Source organism: Anolis carolinensis, chromosome 6, assembly GCF_035594765.1.
Source record: "Anolis carolinensis isolate JA03-04 chromosome 6, rAnoCar3.1.pri, whole genome shotgun sequence".
NCBI lineage: Eukaryota > Metazoa > Chordata > Lepidosauria > Squamata > Dactyloidae > Anolis > Anolis carolinensis.
In genome coordinates, this window is record NC_085846.1 from 9,317,785 (window position 1) to 9,329,480 (window position 11,696).

At 42.6% G+C, this 11,696-nt stretch overlaps 1 long non-coding RNA gene and 1 gene segment (V, D, J or C); one reads left to right on the forward strand and one right to left on the reverse strand.

The window, feature by feature from the left end:
- The first annotated feature begins 2,304 nt into the window (after positions 1 to 2,304).
- On the forward strand, positions 2,305 to 11,360 carry LOC134292598 (uncharacterized). The gene is made up of 3 exons (XR_009999853.1): positions 2,305 to 2,431; positions 2,785 to 2,850; positions 10,945 to 11,360. It is a non-coding gene; the product is annotated as an uncharacterized LOC134292598 (long non-coding RNA).
- Positions 6,932 to 8,704, reverse strand: LOC103280666 (T cell receptor alpha variable 4-like). The segment is given in 2 exon segments: positions 6,932 to 7,605; positions 8,266 to 8,704. Coding segments are annotated over 2 exon segments (363 nt in total).
- Positions 11,361 to 11,696: the final 336 nt, after the last annotated feature.

An 11,696-nucleotide genomic window follows, 5' to 3' on the forward strand; every position in this document is an offset into this window, starting at 1 on the left:
GCAGGCTGGAGAGCAGCTGAAATGAATAACTGCAATGAATCACTCTGACCAGGAGGTCATGAGTTCGAGGCCCGCTCGGAGCCTATGTTTGTTTGTCTTGTTCTATGTTAAAAGGCATTGAATGTTTGCCTATATGTGTAATGTGATCCGCCCTGAGTCCCCTTCGGGGTGAGAAGGGCGGAATATAAATGCTGTAAATAAATAAATAAATAAATAAATAAATAAATAAATAAATAAATGCCCTCTGAAGTCCTAGGGTGATAATAGTTTAAGCAGGGGAAGGTGGAGAGAACTGTCTTAGTCCTTTCCCTCCCATTGAGGTCAGTATTCTGGGATGGCCAGCCATCCCACGTCCTTTCCCTGTTTTCTCCACACTTTGCCTGTTAACCAACTCCTCAAAAAGCATTCTCACTTTTCCAAGTGCTTTGGAAACAAGAGTTGCATGGAGTTCTTCAAGAAGTGCCCCTACGTCATGTGAAGGCCTCCGTGAGACTCCTTTTCTGAAGTGCATGGAAATGGAGCCCAGACTGTGTGGGATGAGGTCCTAAATAAGTTATCCCCAATCTGGTGCTCTCCAGCTTTTGTTGCATTCCACTTATCCCATCATTCCTGATCATTGGTCATACCGACTAAAGCAGATGAGAGTTAGAATACAAAAAGCAAGGCTGTTGAGGACTGGGTGACATGGAGGTCTCTCATTCCTAAGCTCACAGTAAAAGTTGAAAAGATACAGTGAATACTGTGTCCAATTCTGGGCACCACAATTTAAGGGAGATGTTGACAAGCTAGAATGTGTCCAGAGGAGGGTGACTCAAATGATCAAGGGTCTGGAGAACATGCCCTATGAGGGGCGGCTGAAAGAGCTGGACATGTTTAGCCTGCAGAAGAGAAGGCTGAGAGGAGACATGATGAGGGCCATGTATCACTATGTGAGGGGAAGTCCTAGGGAGGAGGGAGCAAGCTTGTTTCCACTGGCCTGGAGACTAGGATGCGGAACAATGGCTTCAAACTACAGGAAAGGAGATTCCACCTGAATATTAGGAAACTTCCTAACTATGAGAGAGAACTGTTCAGCAGTGGAACTCTCTGCCTTGGAGTGTGGTGGAGGCTTCCTTCTTTGGAGGCTTTTAAACAGAGAATTGAAGAGCATCTGTCAGGTGTGCTATGAATGCAATTTTCCTGTTTCTTGGCAGAATGGGGTTGGACTGGACAACCTAAGAAGTCTCTTCCAACTCTATGATTCTATGATTCTATGGTCCTTGCTATCCACTAGGGCTTGGTTCTAGGATAAAATAATCCATAGATGCTCAAGTTCCATTATATACAATGGTGTAGAAAATTTTTTATATAAAATAGCAAAATTAATGGGTATTTTGGATATTTTTTAGTGGGGGATATCTTTGACCCTTATGGAGCCCTGGTGGCGAAGTGTGTTAAACCACTGAGCTGCTGAACTTGCAGACCGAAAGGTCCCAGGTTCAAATCCCGGGAGCGGCGTGAACGCCCACTGTTAGCTCCAGCTTCTACCAACCTAGCAGTTCGAAAACATGCCAATGTGAGTAGATCAATAGGTACCGCTCCGACAGGAAGGTAACGGTGCTCCATGCAGTCATGCCGGCCGCATGACCTTGGAGGTGTCTACGGATAATGCAGGCTCTTCAGCTTAGAAATGGAGATGAGCACCAACCCCCAGAGTCAGACATGACTGGACTTAATGTCAGGGGAAACCTTTACCTTTTTATCTTTGATTTGTGGTTGGTTGAAACCATGGCCTCTTCCACACAGCTGTATAAAATCTACATTGATCTGGAATATATGGTAGTGTGGATAACCCAGTTCAAAGCAGGTATTATCTGCCTTGATATTCTGGGTTACATGGCTGTGTGGAAGGGCCCCATGAATGCACAATCCATGGATTATGGATGACTGTTTCTACTTGAGAAGGAAGGGAGTGAGGAAACCAGGGAGAGAGACTGTTGCACGAAGCAGCAGAACACAAATTAGGGAGAAATGTCTTTGCAATTTCTCAAATGTATTCAGACTCCCCTTCAGATCTACAGTGCTACTTTTTGTATGAGTACAGAAGCAGGAAAGTCTCACTGTGGGACTCAGAGCACAATAATACACCACCTCTTCCTGGAGAGAGACGTCTTTAATTGTCAGAGGAACAGTCTTGTTTTCCATAAATAAAAAAGTAGAATACTTTCCCTCTAAAAATCGATTCTCCTTGGCAACAGTTTTGTAAGCCTGAATAATCAGCTGGGGTGCTCTGCTCACATCTTGGCGATACCAGAAAAGGTTAGGACTGCTGCCCAGAGTTGTGAAATTGCAATGCAATGTTACGGTCTCTCCCTCTTGGATTTCTTGCTGGCTGGGCCATTGGGATACTGCATCACTCTGGGAGAAACCTGCAAGCCAGAAATATGATAAGGTTATAAAGGTTTTTATTTTTATTTTTCATCTTAGTCCTCCACTTCAATTCCAACATGCTGTTACTGTTTTTTGTGCTGGAAGCCAAGCATTCTAACATCACTGTGGGTCTCAGTGCACAGTAATATACAGCTTCATCTGCTGGGGACACCCCTCCAATCTTCAAATCCACAATGTTCTTTTTCAGAGTCCCTGAGTATTTTCCAACTGGATCCATAAGAGAATAGAACTTATTTATGGTCAGTATGTGCTGTAGGTATTGGCTGGGAAACTGGCGATACCAGAATAGGTCAGGATTGCTCGATGTTGTATTGAAGCTGCAAAGTAAAAGGGCATCTTGTCCTTCTTTGACAGACATCTCACGATGTGGCTGCGTCACGGACTCACTTTGGCCTGCCCCTGAAAAATGCGGGAAATCAGGTAAATTGTAACTGTTTTGTCTGTATATTCTGTTCTCCGGCATTTCTAAAGATAATATCATTTGATAAACAATCCTCAATATTCTGTGTTTGCTGCCCAAGCACCTTAAGTGTCAGTTTGTGGAAATGGTAGCTCTGTGTAGAGCAGTGGTTCTCAACGTGTGGGTCCTCAGGTGTTTTGGCCTACAAATCCCAGAAATCCCAGCTAGTTTACCAGCTGTTAGGATTTCTGGGAGTTGAAAGCCAAAACATCTGGGGACCCACAGGTTGAGAACCACTGGTGTAGAGAGAAGGAGAAGGAGGGGTAGATGTTAGTTGTCCCCTGATGAGATGCCAGTAGTTCTTTGCATCCCACCTGGTGTGAATACATTGGATCCAATTCAGCTGAGCTAATATACTTCATCCATTTTTATTGCTATTGATGTTTTACTGGTATAATTGTTTTATAGTCGTGTTACTGATATTGATTGTTTTATCGGGCTAGGCCCCATGTAAGCCGCCCCGAGTCCCTTCTGGGAGATGGGGCGGGGTATAAAAATAAAGTTACATTATTATTATTATTATTATTATTATTATTATTATTATTATTATTATTATATAAGTCTTTTACTAATAGGAGATGAAATTTGCTGTTTTCCTTCCTTGTCTAATGCTCCCTGTCTTCAGAAAATCTTCTTTGCAAGGTGAGGAACCTCTCTAGAACATCATGGGATAGAACCAAAAGGTAATGGAGGTATTTGAGAAAACCACTTCTATCTATCACTGTTCTTCCGTACATACCAAGTTTCTTTATGATATAGAAGGGAAAAGTCTGGTTCCAATTTAACCTTTACCCTCCAAAGTTGGTGCCTCTTTGGTGGATGAAAGGGATCAACCAACCATGAAGTCCTATAGTAGTTTTAGCCCAACTGACAAAAGCAATTAAATGAATTATCTGATAACGCCCAATGGAAATATTACCTGGCTCCAAGAGTAGAAGGAATGACCCAAGAACAGCTAAGCAGTGATGCATTTCAGGAAGGGAATGCATGTCTTTGATTGTTGGTTTTCTGAAGCCGGTTTTCAGCACGAAGCTGGTTCTCTCTCTTTTCTTGTATTGAAAATGATCTTTGCTGGAGCGAAGCAAATGCTCTTCTGCTCGCTCTGCTTTGAAGATGCTCTTTCATTGCCTTGACTCGCCCAAGTTGTGGTTTTTGAATGAAGTCAACACAAGATGGAAAGAGCAATGGTCTAAGTCACCCTCTAGTGGCCGGAAAAGTGTAAAACAAGATGGCTATGAGGATGCCTGCCATAAATGTGGGCGAAATGTCAGGAGTGAAAGCTTCTGGAACATGGCCATACAGCCCAAAAGACCCAAAGCAACCCAGGATAGCTATGCCTATTGTTTAACTATTTGAAAGGATGTCATATTGAAGATCCAGCAGGATAGTTTTCTGCAGATCTAAAAACCTAAAGAAGGAGCCCCCGATTGCGCAGCGGGTTAAACCGCTGAGCTGCTGAACTTGCTGACTGAAAGGTCAGCAGTTTGAATCCGGGGAGTGGGGTGAGCTCCCACTGTTAGCCCCAACTTCTGCCAACCTAGAAGTTTGAAAACATGCAAATATGAGCAGATCAATAGGTACCACTCTGGCAGGATGGTAACAGCACTCCATGCAGTCATGCCAGCCACATGACCTTGGAGGTGTCTATGGACAACGCCGGTTCTTCAGCTTAGAAATGGAGATGAGCACCAAACCCCCAGAGTCTGTCACGACTGGACTTAACGTCAGAAGAAACCTTTACCTTATAGTGGCATAATTCAATATAGTAATATATAATGCTAATATTGTGCTGTGCTAATAATATAATATATTGTTTGTACATACAGCTGCTCTGAGTCCCCTTTGGGCTGAGAAGGGTGGGATATAAATGTAGTAAATAAATAAATAAATAATTTTATACTTAGGATCTGGAGATGTCTATGGACAATGCCAGTTCTTCAGCTTAGAAATGGAGATGAGCACCAAACCTCCAGAGTCGGACACGACTAGATTTAATGTCAGGGGAAAACCTTTACCTTGACCTAAAGACTGAGATTGCATCTACATTGGCCGGAAATGGTAATTTTGGGTACTCCGGATCAGCATCACTGGAAGCAAAACTGGATGGCAGCTGCATCAACCACTTCCAGAGCTGGAATCACTTCAGTGCTGCTCGGACGAAAAGAGTCAAGGACTTAATCTTACCTTTTCCTAATTGATCCGGTGTTTTCAGTGTCCACTGGGCATGAAAATGGTACTAGACACCACTCCGCACCTGGAGTGATGAGCAGGACTGATACTGTAGCTTCACCTACCCACATCTGATAAGATATGCACTCTTTTGAAATGTTATAGGTTCTTTTGGCAATTCTATAGAGTCGCTTTGGAAAACCTGTTTTACCTTGCTTAACAATTGGATATAGGCCCTAGAATGTAATGAAATTAAATGTGAAAAATTCAATACAAATCCTCCAGGTGTTTTGGACTTCAACTCCCACCATTCCTAACAGCCTCAGGCCCTTTCCTTTTCACCCTCAGCCGCTTAAGCGGCTGTTAGGAATGGTGGGAGTTGAAATCCAAAACACCTGGAGGGCCCAAGTTGGCCCATGCCTGTTCTACATAGACTGAATAACATGCCCTCTCCCCCAATCCCATATTTTGGGATGTTGTTGGTAGCTCCCAATAAGTCGACTTTGACATGGTGACCCCATGAATAAGAGACTTCCAAGTCCCACTATCCTCAGCAGCCCTCTTCAATCCTTGCAGATGCAGGGCTGTGGCTTCCTTGACTGATTCCCTCCATCACGAATGCAATCTTAATCTATCCTGACTTCTTCTATCTTGCCAAGCATTCATTTCCTTTTCTAGTGAGTCCTGTCCAAAGTATGACAGATGCAGTTTAGTCATCTTGATTTCTAGATCAAGGGGCCAGGCTGTGTCTCAGCTGGTTAGTAGCCAGCTGCAATAAATCACTACTGACCGAGAGGTCATGGGATCGAAGCCTGGGTCAGATTGAGCTCCCAACCATTAATAGTCTAGTTCGCTGCCCACCTAAGCAGCTTGAAAAACAGTTGCATCTATTGAGTAGAAAATTATAGGTACTGCTTTATACAGGGAGGCTAATTTAACTAATTTATGACAGCATAAAAACTGCCAGCAGAGTTCGAAAGGAATGAGGAAGTACTACCATCAAGGACTCGGTGTCACAAGTGGACGATGAAGCGGCAGCTCCCCTGTGGCCAGAATCGAGCATATCCCATGAAACTTGCCCTGTTTCACTTTTTAGTTTGATTTCCATTCAGATTTATCTTCCCTACTTGTGTCTATTTGATGTATGTCCTGTTTGTAATAGACACTCCCTTCCTCAGTTTTGATTGTCGCCCAGATAGTATCCTATATTGGACTTTTAATGCCTTGGATGACTATTTAACATTTTAACTATGCCTGTTTTAACTATGACCTGTTTAATTTGTTTTTAATCTGTGTTGTTTGATGTCTTAATTGTTGTGTTTTATCATTTTATGTGACTATATTGGGCTTGTTCCCCATGTGAGCCACCCCGAGTTTCCGCCGGAGAGATGGAGGCAGCATACAAGAATAAATTTATTATTATTATTATTATTATTATTATTATTATTATTATTATTATTATAAGCCAGAAGCTGGAAAATGTTAAATTGCCTATGTTGTCTGTCTATATGTTGTATGTTTAATGGCATTGAATGTTTGACATGTATATGTTCATTGTAATCCACCCTGAGTCCTCTTCGGGGTGAGAAGGACAGAATATAAATACTGTAAACTGTAAATACTGTTTTAACTGTTTTAATCGTTTTAGTTTATTGTATATCAGTGTAACGGCATCAATTGCCACTTGTAAGCCGCCCTGAGTCCCCTCGGGTGAGAAGGGCTGGGTATAAATAATTGAAATAAATAATAAATAATAAAGAAATAAAGAAATAAATAATAAATAAATAGATCAGACTTGATTTGTTCTAGGCTCCATGTATTGGTCTTTTTAGCAGTCCGGGTATCCACAGAACTCTTCTCCAGCACCACATCTCAAAGAAGTTGATTTTATTCCTATCCACTTTCTTCACTTTCCATACATATAAAAGGGCATTTTGGGGTATACAGTATGCCCTTGATACAGAAAGAAATGTGTGCATAATATAATTTATAAATATGGACAATGTGTTGATATTCAGAGAAGTCCACGACTCACTTAACAGAAATAGCAAATCTCTTCGCTCTTTCCCGAATATCCAACTCTGCATGTTATGAATTTTAAGTTTCTTTCATTGTTATTTTGGAAACCTGGGAACAATTACTTGCAAATAAAAAGAAGAGTGCACTTTCAGAGATCTCCTCTATGTTCCTTCTTGATTTAAGACAAGAACGGACCAGTTATTGTACAGCAAAGCGACCAGGATGTAGCACTGTGTCGCTGAGAGCACAGTAATACACTGCAGAATCCTCCAAAGTGACTTTGGTGAAGGCAAATCTATTGGATTTTCGGTCACTGGAAATATGAATGGATCCATCTAACGTTGTACTCTTCACAACTCCGCTGTATCCGGATGCTATGTATTGAGGCCCCTGGTTGGGGAACTGTCGGTACCAAAAGATGGTTTCGGTTGTAGCAGAGGAATGAGTGCAAGAGAGATCCACTGGTTTTCCATCTAGTGCTGTCTTGAAGGAGTCTTGCACAATATCAGCTCTGCTCTGAAGGATCCCTGGGAAATCCAGCAAAAGAAAATAATATGTGAATGAATGCATCCGTAAAAATGGAGCCAAAGGCATCTTTTTGTGTAAGGTAGAAGGCTTGCAAAACATCTCCTTAGGAATAGACCCTATGATGAAGGATATGGCTTGGAAGTGGCTGCTTAATAAGGCATAGAGAAGCAGTGTGGAATAGAACTATTCATTCAATAAATATGTTTCAAAATATATTTCTCTAACTATGATCCTAGATTTCTGATTGGTTCAATTAATGGGCTGCAAAATGATGGAGGGGTACATTAAGTAAGCATATGTTTTTCCTGCTAGACTGCAGTCAGCCATTCCTATTTGCAGGAATTAGGGTCATACAACTTCCACAAAAGTGAAAAATTGTGATTTTTTTAAAGTGCTATTTTTTTAACCTGAGTAGACATATCTCTAGGAATTTTTAGGTCTTTCAGGTCAGCTACTAGTGGAAGTTGACAATAAAAGCACCCTGGAGGACTTAGTGATGCCTAGAGGCAACATGTTAATCAAATCTGCAAATAATCGAATCTGCAAAAGTCAATCTCATGAATGTGAAGAGCAAATTGTATTTGGAATCCAACATCAAGCCTGAGAGGTGATAAGAGATGAGCCAAGATTTTTAATAAAACTTGAAAAGTTTCACGTACCTGAGAAAAGTATCAGAACAATTGAGAATGGCATCCTTGAAGTTATGAATCTTTTCCCTTCCTTTCTCTTCTTCTTCCTCAAAGTAGTCTTTTTCTTCCTTGTCAGTTTGCAGAATGAGAGGTAAGAGGAAACAAGTTTAACACTCCACTTTCTAGTGTTTGCAGCAGCTGAGGAACTAAGTTAAAAAAGGAGGATGGTTCAAGGAGAACAAAGAGCTCTTGTGGTTTAACATGAAACGCAGCACGCCAGTGCTGACAGAGTTCTGCTTTCTTGTGGATGATGACATGAAGAGCATTTCCTAAAGGTTGTTCCCTTTATTTATTCTAAAAGGTAAAGGTTTCCCCTGACGTTAAGTCCAGTCATGTCTGACTCTGGGTGCTCATCTCCATTTCTAAGCCGAAGAGCCGGCGTTGTCCGTAGACACCTCCAAGGTCATGTGGCTGGCATGACTGCATGGAGCACCGTTACCTTCCCACCGGAGCTGTACCTATTAATCTACTCACATTTGCATGTTTTCGAACTGCTAGGTTGGCAGGAGCTGGAGCTAACAGCAGGTGCTCAAGCTGCTCCGGGGATTTGAACCTGAGACCTTTCAGTCTGCAAGTTCAGCAGCTCAGTGCTTTAACGCACTTCGCCACCGGGCTATTTGTTTTATTTATTTATTCCATCTATATCCCACTTTCTCCTGGATTGGGACTCTAGGCAACTTTCCGAATAATAGGCTAGAAGCAATACAATTCTGAAACACAGCTGCATGTTAAAAACACAAGACAAAATGCTGTCTATCAGCAACTGCATCTACATAAGTATGGCTATGTGTGTAGGTGAAATTGAGGCCATTGCCCTGAAGTGAGAATTCTGCCCTGATAATTGCCATTTCCCTTCATTCCCCTTCACTCCGTGGCCCCTTCTACACTGCCATATAAAATCCAGGTTATCTGCTTTGAACTGGATTATGGCAGTGTAGACTCACATAATCCAGTTCAAAGCAGATAATGTGAATTATCTGCTTTGATAATCTGGATTGTATGGCAGCATTGACATATTTGAAAATGTCAGTTGAATACTGAGAAACACAACGTCTTGCCCCCTGCGATGCTGAAAATTTGGGGACTGACGGAAATTTTTATATGGGAGGGAAGAATTTTTATTTGAAGAGAAAAAACTTCATCTTCCAATGCTGTGTTCACAAGATACTATAAGGCTTGATTCTGATTGGTGACATTTAATGGCTGTCCACTGACTTCATCTGGCTTTAGACAAAGTTGGGAAATACTCAGGAATTTGCCTGAAACTCTAGGATATCCTGGTCTTTGAAGCAGTCTGGACAGCTGTATCAAGTCTAGTTATGTTTGATCCTCCTTTCAAACAGACACAGTTGTTGTCATCCTGTAGCACAGGGGAGATGACAGCCCAGCGAGCCAGTGCCGTCCTGGGCCCTTTATACAACTGCCTCAGATTCAGCACATACATGCTGGATCCAGAACTGTTCTGGCTGGATTTACCCTGGGGTAATCTGATATGGAGCCCGAGTGGCGAAGTATGTTAAAGCACTGAGCTGCTGAACTTGCAGACGAAAGGTCCCAAATTCAAATCCCGAGAGCGGAGTGAGCGCCCACTGTTAGCTCCAGCTTCTGCCAACCTAGCAGTTCGAAAACATGCAAATGTGAGTAGATCAATAGGTACCGCTCCAGCGGGAAAGTAACGGTGCTCCATGCCGTCATGCCGGCCACATGATCTGGAGATGTCTATGGACAACGCCGGCTCTTCGGCTTAGAAATGGAGATGAGCACCAACCCCCAGAGTCGGTCACGACTGGACTTAACGTCAGGGGAAACCTTTACCTTTTAATCTGATATAGATATGCCCCAAGTATACTTCTTCAGATGCATGGAGCGAAGGGGCGTTTGTCAGTCTAGAACACTTTTCACACTTCACACTTTTTAAGCAGTGGGTGGTTCATGGTCTCTCAGACTGTTGGGAGACTGGACTATAGTTATAAGTGTTTTGGTGGGAAGTGTGGATCTGCTTTTGGTTGATGAGATAGTCAAGTTAATTAGGATTGTTGTTGTTGTGTGTCTTTAATTCGTTTAACATTTAGGGTGACCCTAAGTCTAAAGTTTAGGGCAGGGACCAGGTAAATGACTGCAGGCTTTAGTTTGGGGAGCGTTGGTCTAGAATGACAGTACTGTACTGTATAGGACTTTGGCCATTGATCTCATGGCTCCACCTTGTGGAGTGTGGTGCACACTGCATCCATTTCCCTGGTAATACTGTAGAGCAGTGGTTCTCAACCTGTGGCTTCCCAGATGTTTTGGCCTTCAACTCCCAGAAATCCTAACAGCTGGTAAACTAGCTGGGATTTCTGGGAGTTGTAGGCCAAAACACCTGGGGGCCCACAGGTTGAGAACCACTGCTGTGGAACTAATGCAGTTTGACACCACTTTGACTGCCACAGCTCAGTACTTTGGAATCCTGGCATTTGTAGTTTGTAGCTTAAGCGGCTGAGGGGGAAAAGGAAAGGGACTGCGGCTATTAGGAATGGTGGGAACTGAAGTCCAAAACACCAGGAGGGCCCAAGTTGGGGCATGCCTGGTCCAGCATGTCTAGTGAATGTAGCTAGAATCAGCTTGGATGGTTGCATATTCTCCTCCACTCTCATTTCTTTCCCTTTGCAGGTTTTTGATTGGTTTCTCTTCTGCTTTGCTTCACTGTGCTCCTCCAGCACAGAAATAGACAGCAGAGTCACTCAGCTGGCTGGCCGCTTTCTCCAGGCTGAAAATTCTCAGTGTGTTGTCCTTCGGAGCATGGAAACCCCGGACAGACCCTTCAGCTGAGGAATCACTGAAATCCTTCAGAAAGAGCTTGGGGGGTTGCCCAGGGTGCTGAATATACCAGTACAGATAGTAGATCGTGGAATCGTAGTTGCATTTGAGAACGATACTGCTTCCTTCGGTGACAGTCACAACTCCTTCTGTCTGGTTTATTGGCAATCCAAGACTCCCTCCTGTAACAATGAAAGTAAGGTATTAATGGGCACAAGATGGAAATAAAGGTCAGTTCTGGAGTTCTTTGGGTCTCTCTAGTTGAGAAACACTGTACATTATGAAATAACAGGCTACCTTCGAACATTTATTTATGACTATCCTTAAGCTTATGATCTCTTGTGAATCACAAACAAAAGTGGGCATATTGTAGCCAACATTGCATGTGCAAATGATGAACCACTATCTCTTCCAACACAATCCATGCCAAGTATTTTTCATGAAAAATTGACATTTTCATTTTTCCAGTTTGGATCTAAACCAGACTCGGAGTCACATTTGCCTCTGCTTCCCTAGATGTCCATCTGCATTCCTAGGAAAGGTGTTGTATTATCAGTTCAATGGGAGGAATTTGGCCCCATAGACCACTGGGTATTGTTTACCCT